This window comes from Suricata suricatta, chromosome 8, assembly GCF_006229205.1.
Source record: "Suricata suricatta isolate VVHF042 chromosome 8, meerkat_22Aug2017_6uvM2_HiC, whole genome shotgun sequence".
In the NCBI taxonomy this organism is placed as follows: domain Eukaryota; kingdom Metazoa; phylum Chordata; class Mammalia; order Carnivora; family Herpestidae; genus Suricata; species Suricata suricatta.
In genome coordinates this window covers 66,221,525-66,235,854 of record NC_043707.1, presented here as the reverse complement: position 1 = coordinate 66,235,854, position 14,330 = coordinate 66,221,525, and the positions used below count along the sequence as shown (strand labels likewise).

General features: G+C 34.5%; 2 protein-coding genes across 3 annotated transcripts in view; one reads left to right on the top strand and one right to left on the bottom strand.

The window, feature by feature from the left end:
* C8H1orf146 (chromosome 8 C1orf146 homolog) overlaps window positions 1-5,573 on the top strand; it is a 39,578-nt gene extending 34,005 nt beyond the window's left edge. Inside the window, exons 3-6 of the mRNA XM_029948082.1 lie at window positions 2,078-2,168; window positions 3,806-3,974; window positions 4,352-4,430; window positions 5,309-5,573. Coding sequence (XP_029803942.1) covers window positions 2,078-2,168; window positions 3,806-3,974; window positions 4,352-4,430; window positions 5,309-5,443 — 474 coding nt within the window. The 3' untranslated portion in view covers window positions 5,444-5,573. The remainder of the gene's footprint in view (window positions 1-2,077; window positions 2,169-3,805; window positions 3,975-4,351; window positions 4,431-5,308) is intronic.
* A 961-nt stretch (window positions 5,574-6,534) lies between these two features.
* GLMN (glomulin, FKBP associated protein) overlaps window positions 6,535-14,330 on the bottom strand; it is a 33,728-nt gene continuing 25,932 nt past the window's right edge. For both annotated transcript variants that reach the window (XM_029946791.1, XM_029946792.1), the window contains exons 15-19: window positions 13,815-13,921; window positions 12,793-12,856; window positions 7,650-7,773; window positions 6,784-6,866; window positions 6,535-6,685 (exon numbers count right to left, since the gene is read on the bottom strand). In XM_029946791.1, the coding sequence (XP_029802651.1) occupies window positions 6,569-6,685; window positions 6,784-6,866; window positions 7,650-7,773; window positions 12,793-12,856; window positions 13,815-13,921 (495 nt within the window). In that variant the 3' untranslated portion in view covers window positions 6,535-6,568. The remainder of the gene's footprint in view (window positions 6,686-6,783; window positions 6,867-7,649; window positions 7,774-12,792; window positions 12,857-13,814; window positions 13,922-14,330) is intronic.

The window sequence follows — 14,330 nt, the reverse complement described above, 5'->3', positions numbered from 1 at the left end:
GAAAAATTATAGAAATAATTTGAGGCCTAGAATAGTGTTCTGTTCTTCAAAGAAGTCTTAATTTTACAAGTGAATTAAACCCTGAAAGCCCTAAGCAGGGTTGCTATATACTTTACAGGACATTCAGTTACAATATTTGGGTTTTAGGTAAGCAATTAATTTAGTATAAGTACATCCCAAATATTGCATGGGGCATACACATACTAAAGAATTATGTTGTGGGGTACCTGGGTGGCTCAGTCAGTTAAGCGTGTGACTTTGGCTTAGGTCAAGATTTTGTAGTTTGTGGGTTTGAGCCCCACGTAGGCTCTGTGCTGACAGCTCAGAGCCTGTTTCAGATTCTGTCTCCTTCTCTCTCTGCCTCTCCTCCCCTCTCAAGAATAAACATTAAAAAATTAAAATAAAAAATTATGTTTATCTCAGATCCAAATTCAGCTGGGTGTTCTTTATTTTTATTTGCTAAATCTGGCAATCCAAGCCCTAAAGCATCTTTTCTATGCAATTAATGAATTATATCTAGAATGGTACTAGTTATGTGACAATTGAAAGAATATCACTCAGATAATTTTCTTTGTAGTTTGAAAGAGGAAACCTGATTGAGAAAGGTTGCTCTAGGGGGTGCTTCTGTAAGATGCTTGTGAGCACTAGTAAAACAGTATCATCTAAAGACAATTTCCAGGACTGAAATGGTTTGAAGCTAGGCTACAGTCCTGTGAGAGCTGTTCTACTTTTACCAGAAACTGTGTTCAGCCTCTAGTCTCTTTCTGAATTGGCAGATGCCCTTAGGGAAAAGGTGGCCTAAATGCTGGTCTCCTATCTTTGAATTTCTGTATAGATTTTGGCCTTATAATTTTTTACTATCCTGCTAGCTCTCTGATGTATTCAAGAAGATTTTTTAAATTGTCCAGCTTTTCTAGTTACCTCAGCAGGAGGTTTGGCCTAAATTACTTAGTCTGCCATTGCTGGAATCAATGTATAATTTTAAAACAGCAGAAATAAACTCATGGGAAGAGCCATAGTTGAACTCTAGGTATCTATTTGGCACAAAATACTCTTTAGGACAGAAAGGAAGCATACATTTTATACATAATTCCAGCCTGTATGCTTAAAATATACATGTTGTAAAGCAAAATATAAAATTGATATACCTAAGGGATTTTTATCTACTTGGAGAATTATCAGCTTGAGCTGTATCCAATCGGGAAGCACTATGAACCACTCAGATTTTAGTGGCTTGGATAAAATTATCTAAGTAAGTACTTGTATAGAATAGAAAATGAGATGATTTTTGAAATGGTATTCAAACAAGTTTTGTTGCTATGTTCATACATGTTTTCTGACTCACCTAAGGCTATAAAGCATTTTATTTATTTTTAAAAAATGTTTATTTATTTATGAGACAGAGAGAGACAGAGCATGAGCAGGGGAGGGGCAGAAAGAGAGGGAGACACAGAATCTGAAGCAGGCTTCCGGCTCTTAGCTAGCTGTCAGCACAGAGCCTGATGTGGGGCTTGAACCCACGAACTGTGAGATCATGACCTGAGCTGAAGTCGGACACTTAACCGACTGAGCCACCCAGGCACCTCTAAAGCATTTTAAAAGTGTAATAAAAGTAACTGTAGCACACACAGATAAACTGGAGAACTGGTTGTCTCCTGGTGATATTCTGTACGTCTGGCACTTCATGGTTCTCTGAACCACCTAAGAAACTCACCACCACCCACCTTCCAATTTACGTTAATGTATGTCAGGATCCATCTCCAAGTTGTTTTTAAAACAACTTTGCATTTGCTCTGCTTCTTACCGTTTAGTTCTTTAATACTGTCCTTTGTTTCTATCCCTAAATAACATAACTAGTACACAATTTGTTTCCAAATACAGTATGTTTCAGAACTGTTTTTGTTTCTACAAGTTTTTTTTCCACCATAGAGAGCACATTTACTATCTCCTCTGATGATCAGATATTAAGTGGTATAGTTATAAAAGAAGGTATTAAACTTAATTTCTTTCATTAGTTTTAATAAAAAAATCATTCTAAGCATATCTTAAGTTTGTTTCTGAAAAAAAATTTTTTTAGAGTTGTGAAGTTGCAACTGCCCTAGATCGAAGCCACAAGATTCGGTATTCAGATTCAGTGGAAAATGGATCAATTATCTTTTCTCTTTCTGGTACAGTATATTTGCTCACTATCTTGACTTAAGTTTCTTATGAAATATAGGAGTATTCTAATAGTGGTAGTTCAATAACCGAGTAATAAGCTTAAAAGTATTTTCTTTTTGGAGAAGTAAATGTATAAAACTATTACAGCTGCAAAAGTAGTGCACATGGCCAATTACAACATACATTTCTTTTTATATTACAATTGTTGAACTAAAGCTGAACCTTTGGTGTGTGGTAGATGTTAAAAACTACTTGTTTTGGAACTAAGATGAAAATAGAACAAAGCCACCTCTCCAATAGTCAATACTTAAAATGTTACCAGTTTTAATGAAGAGGCCAACATTCCAACCTTGGTCAAAAGCCATATACAAAAACAATATATGAGAATGTTTTTTCATGATTTTGTACATGACTTTAATGAATATAACATAAACAAATACTAAAAGAAAGGAACCAAATGGAGACAAATAGAAGTCCCGCAAATCATAAAAGTGTACAATGGTCATGGGCAAAATACAGGAAGGAATTAGATTAAGATGTGAGAAGCCTGGGACAATGGAAAAGGGGTAGCACAAAGCATAGTTTTGTGATAGAGAAATGAATGAAGTGATAAAACAGGTGGAGTTAAAGGATCTTATCAGGAGCATTGTAGATAGACTGATACTCTAGCAGAGATTTTGGAAGACAGGCAGCTTTCAAAAGCTACTAGAAATCCGGGCACCTGGGTGGCTCAGTCAGTTAAGCAGCCGACTTCAGCTCAGGTCATGATTTCACAGTTTGTGGGTTCGAGCCCTACATTGGGCTCCTACTTGGGATTCTGTGTCTCCTTCTCTCTCTGTCCCTCCCCCACTCTGTCTTTCTCTCTCTCAAAAATAAATAAACATTAAAAAAATAATTCAAAAGCTACAAGAAATAAAACTCCAGGCTGAAAGTGGTCCAACTTCAAATTCATCCTTCCTGGTTGAATAGAGAGCCCACTAGGGAGAAGTGAAATGTTCTTGAATACCTCCTATGTGCCTTGGCTACTTTATATACTGTATCTTAGTGAATCCTCTCAACAAACCTGTAAATTATTATTGCCATCTTACAGATGGGGGAACTTAGGTTCAGAGAGGTTTATATAAATTGCCAAAGTTCACTTAATTAGCATCATATAATCACTTTCTTCAGATGGTCTTTTCCTCATTTAAAGTGCTATAATTGGATCAAATTTCCCTTCAGGACTATTCTTACAGGTCTGATAGTGTTTAAGAAATCCTAGATAACTGTTGAGTATGTTAATGTATGTAATAGTTAATATTCTCTGTAAAGGTTTCCTCAAGAAATAAAGGCTTATCTTTCTTTGATTTTCAGCTTTAAAAAAATCATAACACAAAAACACTTTTAACTAAAATTAGGCATTAATTTGTAGACAGTGCCTTCATCAGAAAATGGTTACTAAAAACATTTTTCCTCTTATTTAGAATAAGCCATCCTTTTATATAGAGCACTTCAAAGAATTACCTAAATTATTTTGTAGTTTAAGAGTTTTGTTATAGTAAATTGTGTTCCTTATGTGTTTAGGTCCTAGATGCTTTATTTTTGTTGATTTTATGGCGTTTACAAAATATGACGTGATGTTTTATATTATGTTCACTTTTCCTAGGAGTTGCATTTTTATTGATGGATGCTAAAGAATGCTTTACATCAGCTGAAGAAATATTTCTAGCCAAAATTGAGAAGTTTATTAATATTCACCAAAAGAGTTTTTTGGTTCTGTCTGCTCCCTTCCATGGGCCTGAGGAATGTAAACTGATGTTCAGGATTCAGCAGAGGTATAGAAGAACAGTACTAAAAACTTTTCTTAAATTACATTGTGCTTGCTTTAGTTCTTAATCCTTTTCAGCAGGTGAATTGTGTTTTGCCAAATATAAATGTTTTTAACTTGTCATAGTTAACAAAATGCAGGCCTAATGGGTATTCCAAGAATCAGGGTAGCAAGTTTCAGAGTTCATCCTGATTTCTGAGACTCTCCTGCAAGACCAAAACAAAAGTGAACATTTAGTTTGCTAAATTCTGGCTATTAAGTCGGTCATAACCTTTGTGGAATAGGGCAGGACACAATAAATAAGAGCCTTCACTCTCCTTTCTACTTACTTAATAGATGTCTTTGTAAGTTATATAATGTATTTAACTTATGATTATTTTTCAGATTCCTGGGTAGTAACTTACGGATACTTCCAGTACACAACACTGTAAATGTTATTAATCTTATGTGCACTATAGCTAAGGTGAGTCACCTGAGGAAGATGACACATGCATAAACACTCATAGATTTTAAGGTTCTTAACTTCAAAACGCACACCCTTTTGAGGATTGACAAATACTGTTTCTGTTCCCCTCAGAGAAGTTGCTCTTTCAGCCTGCAACTCTTAGAAGCCTGAACTTAGCCTCTCAAGTCTTCTCAATTTACTTCTGGTAGTCATTACCACAATGACTAATTTTAGGCCAAAAGAGCCTAAAGAGCATCTGGCATATATACACTGTGTTGGTCCTACTGGTTACTTAAATCTTCCTTCAAGTTCTAAAATATAATCATTGGTCAGGTTGTAGTCAAGAACTGTCAAAGTGCATTCTTTTTTATTTTTATTTACTTATTTGAGACAGTGTGTGTGTGTGCACACAACCAGGGGGAGGGGCATACAGGGAGAGAGAGAATCCCAAGTAGGATCTGCACTGTCAGCTCAGAGCCCCAGGGAGATCATGACCTGAGCTGAAATCAAGAATTGGGCACTTAACTGACTGAGCCACCCAAGTACCCCAAAGTGCAAACATTCTACTTTATAGAATGATCTTCACTTCACAAGTTGTCCGTTTTCTTTTCATGGTTGTCCTCTGTGAAGTGTGCCCTTGGCAGTTAGGTGTTTCTTACTTTTATACTTGGAACAGATCTCCATTAAAGCAGTTCTTAAACTATTTTACTGTTGGTTTGTTTGAAATTCATTAAAGACAGAGATCAGGTATTTTTTGTTTACTCATATAACTCATCCATAGTATTTGGCACAGGTGATTTGATACTTGTTGAATAAGTGAAGGTTTATATTTTTTATATGACACTGTAAAAATAACATTTCTGTAAATAATATTGCATGTTTATAACTTCTTACAGATGGCCTCCAAACCAAATATAGATACCATCTGCTATAGAATGATAACAACTGAGGCTTACATCATTGAGCAAAGTCCTGTTTGGAAAACACTTCAAAAGTTAAAACTGAGTAGTGATTCATTTAACCCAAGTTAGAATAACAATTACAAATGTTCTTTTGAAAGAATATTAAAATAAGTAGACCACTTCAATTATAATGTTCAAATATATGTTTACTTTAAAGATTCTTTAAAATTTTAAATAAAATGCATAAGACTAAAATTGATTTTCAGTTTTGTTGAGTAATTCCTTTAATGTTTAGAAAACATTGGTACATACATAAATTTAGAAAGTCAAATGCAGTTTCTTAATGATGCAAATTGAGTTCGATGGATACCAATATTTACTACAAAGTAAAAACACAGCATTTTTAAACTAGCCATTTAGACTAAAAGGAAAGTCACACATAGTTTTTAGCTTTTCCAAAGGCTTCCATTATTTCTAAAATTTATCTTTGCAGATGCTTTCATATTGTAACTGTTGCTAGAGAGATGGTGATGGGATTCTGCCCCCTAAGACTCCTCCTGAGGCAGGGAAAGAGAGGGAAATTATGAGAAGCAGCCAACTGGCCTAACTGAAAACTTCTCTGTACACTTTGAGTGCTATGCTATACTATTTGACACTAGGAATTAAAAAAAATTTTTTTTAATGTTTGTATATTTTTGAAAGAGACAGAGTGTGCACTGGGGAGGGGGCAGAGAGAGAGGGAGACACAGAATCCAAAGCAGGCTCTAGGCTCTGAGCTGTAAGCACAGAGCCTGACATGGGGCTTGAACTCAGAAGCTGTGAGATGATGACCTGAGTCTAAGTTGGATGCTTAACCGACTGAGCCATGCAGGTGCCGACAGGAGTTCTAAAATATGTCATAGCATCTAACTGGAACATAAAAGTGTATAAATGTATTTATAAACTCATTACACCTGTATGAATACATAAAGGCAATTCAACAATCTTTTATGAAATTGTAATACAAAATTATTTGTATTGGATTTTCAACAGCAGGATTTAGAATACATATATGGGCCTTATTACCATGCAGATAATCTTCTTAAAACCAAAGAATACTACTGACCCATAATGTGTCATCACAGAAACCAATAAACGAGAAAGGCTACATTTATTTTTCTAGGAGTATTTTACAGAAAAGTTTTTATAAAGACATTAAATAATCATAATGGAAAATACAGTATTTTACTAATTTTTATTTTGGGGAATGGAAGTTCATTTTATCCCAATATTTTCTTCAAGAGTAGGCTTTGTTTTTATTTCAATGAGTTCTTCTACTCGAGCCAAAACACTTTCAATCAAATCAAATGTGAAAAGAGCTGAATGTAGAACCTGCAATGCCAATGAAATTAGTGTTATACTAATGTTGCTGTTAAAACAAAAAAAGGAAGTCCACAGCTGGATTTAGCTTAGGAAAATTTCAGATATACCTTAAGCTGCATTTCAGGTGGCATATTAGGGATCTCTTCTCCACCTACATTTACAGAATAAAGATCTTTACATTTCTGGACATCTGTTAAGAGAAGAAAAAAACCATTAAAACAACTCTTAGATTTCAATTATCAATTTATAACCTACACTCATTATTATATCTGTTACACTAAAAATAAATTTCTAGTAATGCCTTTAAGAAATACTCCCAGAGCTACACAGAAAATAGAAGATTATTATAGAATTACTGACTTCAAAAAAATTATTTCTGAATCTGAGATTCTTTTTTGTAATTTGTACAGATTTATTTCTGAGTGAGGGAGGCAGTGGGGAGGGGTGGAGGGCTGGACAGAGCCATTATCAAAGTTAGTGAAATATCCAAACAGAAATACTTGTAATACTATTAGATATACTTCAATTTGTTTTAAATCTTTGTTAACCCAATTTCAATGTTAACTGATTTTACAGATCTGTAAAAAATCATTTTAATTATAAATGAAATGACTTGTCATGGTTCCTTGTTATAAAATAAACAAACATGACATTAAATATTCTTTATTTTGAATATACATAACAGTTCTAAAATTTGACTAATTTTTAGACTTAACTAAAAATGAAATAGGGGTGCCTAGGTGGCTCAGTCGGTTAAGCAGCCAGCTCAGCTCAGGTCATGATCTCACGGTTCATGGGTTCGAGCCCTGCATTGGGCTCTGTGATGACAGCTCAGAGCCTGGAGCCTGCTTCGGATTCTGTGTCTCCCTCTCTCTCTGAGCCTCTCCTGCTCGCGCAGTCTCTCTCAAATAAATTAAAAAAAAAAATTAAAAAGGAAAAGTAAAAAAATAAAAATGAAATACACATTACCAACCTTGGCTATTTTCTTGGCTATTTTTAATTTCTGCTTCATAATGTGCTTTTGACATATTAAGTCCTGTATGGAGTGGCTTTAAGAAATTATTCTCAATCTTTCCAAGTTCTGTCCATAATCCAGTCTGTTCAGAAGAATTAATGAAATAATTAGTTATTTGGTTCAATCACTTCTTGATTGCCCATTATTATTAAACATGTTAAGAGCTGGAGAAACAAAAATCTGATCCTTGCCTTCCAAGATAATTTGCTACTGAATAATACATTCATTATTACATCTAGTTATTTTATGTGAATACCAATCAAAATAAAATACCAATCAAAACAAAAACATACTTCGGATGCTACACTAATTCCTACCTACATCGTTTGGACACCTCCTTACTTTGAGATGTTTAATGTACAAGTGTTATCTATGAGAAACCATTCGAGAATAATCCATATGAGACCTTTCTCTTCCTGTAAAAATCATCCCTACAATGACTACCTTGTATGATTCTTTCCCTTCTCTATTAATGGAAACATTTCTAACACAAAGCTGTTAGTGAACTTTCTGGTGATCCATATAGACAGAGATTGTACCTGTTTAGGACAGCTTAGGGTTATTCTGTCATCCATATTAGAAGTTTTTATTTTAAGAGCATTTCCTCCTATATTACTTAAAGGAGGGGAGTCATGAAGTCTTAATTTTATTAGGAAGAAAGAAAAATGAGAGGGGAGGAGTGGGTGGTGGGGAGGAGAAAGGAGACAGGAGAGAACAAGAGACAAAAGAGGAGGGAGAAAATTCATTAATATTACAAGTTTCCAGGTGCTCTTCACAAAGGAAAATATGTGAAAAAGGGAAACTTAGGAACCCAATTATCCTTAACTAAAAATGGATCACCTGAAAGCCTATTTTGTATTCAAGTTTTGATTCAGTTCCAAATAGTATCTTTTATCATGTATACAAATATAAAACCTAGATTTTATTCATAGTTATACAGAAGTTCTTAAATGTTAGTGTGCTAGTTAAAAATGTAGATTTCTGTGCTTTGCTCAGAGACTGAGTAGATTTAGGGTGAACACAGGATTTGCATTTATATGCATAAAAGAAGAAATACCCACATGATTTTGATTAGGACCATATTTTAAGATACAATGATCTAAGGGGAGCCTTGGTAGCTCAGTAGTTGGTTAAGCATCTGACTTGGGCTCAAGTCATGATCTTATAGTTCATGGAGTTTGAGCCCCATATTGGGCTCTGCAGGCAGCTCAGAGCCTGCAGCCTGTGTCAGAATCTGAATTCCTCTTCTCTCTGACCCTCCCCTGCTCACATTCTGTCTCTGTCTCACAAAAAATAAATAAATGTTAAAAAAAAAATAAAGAAGGATAAAAAAGATACAATGATCTAAATGGCCCCATCCAGGGGCACCTGGGTGACTTGGTTGGCTGAGCATCTGAATCTTGATTTCAGCTCAGGTCAAGACGCCAGGGTGGTGGGACAGACTCCTGCATCAGGGCTCTACACTGAGTGTGGAGCCTGCTTAAGATTCTCCTTCCCTCTCCCTCTGCCTCTCCCCGACCCTAGCTCATGCACTCTCTCTCTAAACAAGTAAAATGGCCCCATACAATACCAATGAGGACACAAAATTTTAATTGAAAAGGTTTTTTAATCCTAATTTTAAGTAGTCCTATGTGGCTACTATCTACCATATTGGACTGTGCAAATCTAGGAGGTCTTTAGTAAGGCTTTAGTTGCTTTTAATGGTAATTTATTTTAATATACAACACATTATCATAAAACTTACAATAGGGCAATAAAAACATGTGGCAAAATTAGGCTACAGAAAATCTTTGGGCTTTCTGTCCAACTATTTCTACAAATCTTTCATATGATGAACTGTAATTTTAGAAGCATGTAGGAGTGAAGAAGTTGTGGAATAAGAGTATTTTCTATCTCTTAAAATTAAGGTTACTAGGTCTTTTTAAAAATACAACCAAGAAAATAATTTTAAGATTTCTTTTATGTTCAATATCTAGAAAACGTATCTTAAGAATTTTAAATAGTTTTAATAAGGATAAAGATGTGACGTTCTCACAAATGCTCGCTTTTTTCTAAATTTTTTTAGAGACCGTGTGAGCAGGGCAGGGGGAAGAGACACACACACAGAATCCAAAGCAGGCTCCAGGCTCTGAGCTGTCAGCAGAGAGCCCAATGCGGGGCTCAAACTAATGAACCATGAGATCATGACCTGAGCTGAAGTCACACACTTAACAGACTGAACCAGCAGGCACCCCACAAATGCCTGCTTTTAAGTTTTACCCAAGTAGACTCACTTAATGTAGTTAAGAAATTTTTTCAGTTTTAAAGCTTACTTATGTATTTCAAAATGCACTGTAGTCTATATCACAAAAGGAAAACAAGGCAGTTCTGACACATAATGAAATTTATTGCCAGAACAGACAGGGACCTGTCAGGATAAAGTCAGCCATGATACTGAAATAAATGAAGGAAACAAAGAACACCCAGTTTTTCCCCTTCTCTTTATTCTTATTTATGAAGTAGTATTGTAGAACTTCTACTGTTTCTAATATTAATATTGTAATAATAAGCAATGTGTATCACCTGAAATCATCTGGCTCAGCAAATAATACAGAAAGGATATTTCAATAAATGAAAACACAAAATATGATCATCCGGAATTATATGTATGTGTATAAATGCCAGATAGCTTTTTTCCTAAATGAAAAGCATATATGCCTATATTATAGAATTCAGTTTTTAAAAAAAAAATTCCAGATACTTGGGGACTTTACAATCTCACATTGTTTCCCCTGACCCTGTTTTCATTCTACATATTATAATTATAAGGTATTTAGGACAAAGAATGGATAGGCAGACTGGGGACGGATAAGAGTAGATAGGACAGAAGATGATGGATAAAATTATTATTATTAAATTACTGTAATTCAAAATAATTAACATTTAAAGATATCTACCAAATTATACAGAACACTAGATATAAAAGCTAAATTGGGGAGTGCCTGTGGGTGGTTCAGTCAGTTAAGCATCTAACTCTTGATTTTGGCTCAGGCTCAGGTCATGAGATGGAGCCCTGCACGGACAGTGTGGAGCCTGCTTGGGATTCTCTCTCTACCTCTCCCTCTCTCCCTCTCCCTCCCTCAGACCCTCCCCACTCACACTTGTGCAGGTGTTCTCTCTCAAAACAAATAAGTTGGTTTTACCAGCAGAGATGGAGATTCAAGAAAAGTTTTTTTATGTCTGAGGTATGGGAGAAGGTGCCTGTAACTTATGCAGAGATAGAGTAATGAAAGGGGTGAAGAGGGGAATGACATATGAAAAGAATAAGTTAGCTGACAGCAACCCAGAAGAGCAGGAAAAGAAATGGATGATTATTATGAATCACTTTGTTTTGTATTTGAATGATCCTCTTAATTTCCCTATAAACCTTTCTGACTCCTTTTCAGCATTTCATCTGACTAGTTATCCTCTAATCATTTAATCAAAACTAGGTGCTGTTAGGAGTCTTTTTGAATAAAACTACCCATAATTCAGCCTCACCATTTTGTTTCTTCCTTAATCATAATCTGTAAAAACTTAGAAGCTGTCATTTTTTGATCAGCCATAGCAGGCAGATGTCCCTGTTGTGTATATATATATGACCTATTGTAACTGCACTTGGGAGAATACTTCTATGATGAACAAACAGGCTCTTAAGCTGCCTCAAAGATAACAGGCTGCCATCCTGGACTGAGTTTTGTTGCTAATCTCCTTGGTATAATAATTCTTATGGTAACTTGCAATGGCAATACTGTGGGATATTTGATTGCCAAGAAATTTTTTTTAATAAAGCAATCTTATAAACTGGTTGTGCCCTTTTCTTCACCATATGTTCAAATCAAATATAAAAAAAAAAGACTTGGATAACATAGTCCTATCCATTTGTTACAATTAGGGAGATGTTGGCTTAAAGGCTGTGCATTTCATTTTATACAAATTTTATCTCAAGAAAAACTAAATTACAGACACATATTTAACTACTGAAATATATGCTGAAATATTTAGGGGAAAGTATGCTCTCTGCATACAGTTTACTATGAAGTGCATAAAAAAATAAGAGACTGGTGAATAGAGGGTAGAGAGATGGAGACATGATAAAAGTAGAGTAAAATGTTAATGGTAGCATTTTGGTGGTAGGCCAGTGAGTGATCCTTGTAAAATTATATTTAAAATTGGTTGTATGTTTGGAAAATGTCACAGCAAGATGTAGGGGGAAAAATAAGCACCCTGCACAGTACTAGTCAGTAATAGCAAATAACTATTTCTGGCTGAAGAGGGATAGGGAGGTCAAAACCATGTATCTATTAAAAAATTCAGTCGAGAGGGTAACAAACTGCTACTTATAAATTTCTCATTCCAAATCATGACTGACTTTTAAGTTTTCTTTAAAAAAGCTCTTTGGCATCCTTCTATAAAAATCAATTACTTTCATTTCTTTTATTACTTAAAAAAAAAACAGATTAACAACACATGTGATTCAGGTAGTTACAATTTAAATAGAGATGACACATTGTGGGAAAGCAACTATTAGAAAAGGTAGAAAGAAAGGAGCAGATAATCTAATTTTACTGTATGACAAATCTTCCTCTAACAGTTTTGTCTTCATTGAATGATGCACTATTTAAAGAAAAAAAAAACCCCACTTCCTACACATTATCCAAAAGGTGCTATTAACAGATTTGTTTCAGTGCTGAAAATGCTTCAATTAGTCATGTCTGATGAAAGGATATCAAATTATCAGATGGTTTTATTTTAGACAGCTTAGATTTAAAATCATGAACTAGAAATGGAGGCAATTGCACAGACACCCTAATATAGGTGGGTTCCAAAAGTTCAGTTACCTTAGGACTTGCAATTTACTTACCTGACAGGGCTAAGCAATGCTTACAGCAAGATGTCAGGGGTTAAAAAAGAGAAATGGAAAGGGAAGCTGGATGTGAAGTGGTAAGAGCTCCTGAGAATTCACCTCATGTTTCAGAATTCTTGTTGGCACTTCTCCCAGCTTTTGTAGCTGGGTAAGATATTGAATATTGGCTTGTGCATTTTGAACATACTCAGTTTCATCTTTTAAAAATTCACTTACTTGATTGTCTTGTTCATTATCTTTGATAACCAAGTATCTCAATAAATTTAATGAAGCCATTATCCTGTTAATTAAAAATAACTTGTTACTTCCAGTACAGTTTTATATAATCAGCAATTTCAGTAAGTAAAATAAGTTAAAACCTTGGGTATATTTTTACAATTATGTTTGCCATTAGAAACTATTCCCTTTAACACATCTTTTGTAGTAGTAATTATCACTCTTGTTCTTCAAGTTCACAAAATACAATTGTGAAAATTACTATTCTTTCTTTCCCCAAAGGAGTGTTATTGTTTAATACTTGAGAGTATCATTCCTTGCATTCTGAATTTTAAGACTCCTTTATAAATGCTTACAACCACTTACCATCCACTCTAGTAGACTGAAAGTACAATTACATGTTCTGTATATTAAAAAAATGATATCCTTGGGGCACTTGGGTAGCTCAGTCAGTTAAATGTCCAACTTCAGTTCAGGTCATGATCTTGTGGGTTTGTGGGTCTGAGCCCTACATCAGACTCTAGGCTGACAGCTCAGAGCCTGGAGCCTGCTTCAGATTCTGTGTCTTCCTCTCTCTGTCCCCCGCCCCCCCCACTCATGCTCACTCACGCTCTCTCTCAAAAATAAACAAACATTAAAAAAATTGTTTTTAATAAAAAAAAGTCCTAGAAAACAAAATAGTAAGACCCAAACGCACAAGTCTTTTATATAAGTTATAATAAAATTCTTAGTTTTCAGTCACCAATGCTTATAGTTAGTTGCAAATCCTTATGAGCTGTATATTGGAATGCAAGGTACATCACAGGCATAAAATAATGCTGTTGGTCATACATCTGGAAAGAGGAGTTTTTAATTTTGTTTTTATATAACATTTAATTACTAAAATATGAAAATTTTTATGTAATTTGTGAATTAACCATAGCTCATAACAGGAAATAGATCTTATTTGTGTAGGGTCACTAAGCAGGAGTTTCACATTTTTTTAAATTTACTATATGAACCTTAGTAATTGTCAACCTCACCTATCTGAGTTTTGGAGTAAATCTGTTTCAGCACCCTCTGGGAGAAAGAGTACCAAATCTAGAAGTGAAATCAGCTGTGGGCCTGTAAACCATTTGTTATGTGTTTTCTGAAAAGGAAAAGAAAAATTGGAAAGGTTTTAAGTAATAGTTGGTAAATTCATGTGTTTTTCTAGTACCTTCATATTACAAAAATAAACATTACACATTAAGAATATGTTTCTAAACTTAAATTTTCATTCTTTCACACTATTTCTAGACAGTAGGTACAAACTGCCAGTTTGAAAACACTGATGGCACTTTTTCTGTTTTCAAATTGGAATTACTATTAATAAACAGATTAGACTTAAGTTTCCATTAATATTTCAGAAGTACAGAGCAAAACAAAGTCATATTCTCAGCTCAAAGAATTAATACAATTAAATGTATAGTAAAATTTCAAAATTCATGTTTTTAAAAAAGAAATAATAGTAGAAATGGTGAAAAAATATACCCTAATACTAGATATAGAAAAGTCCA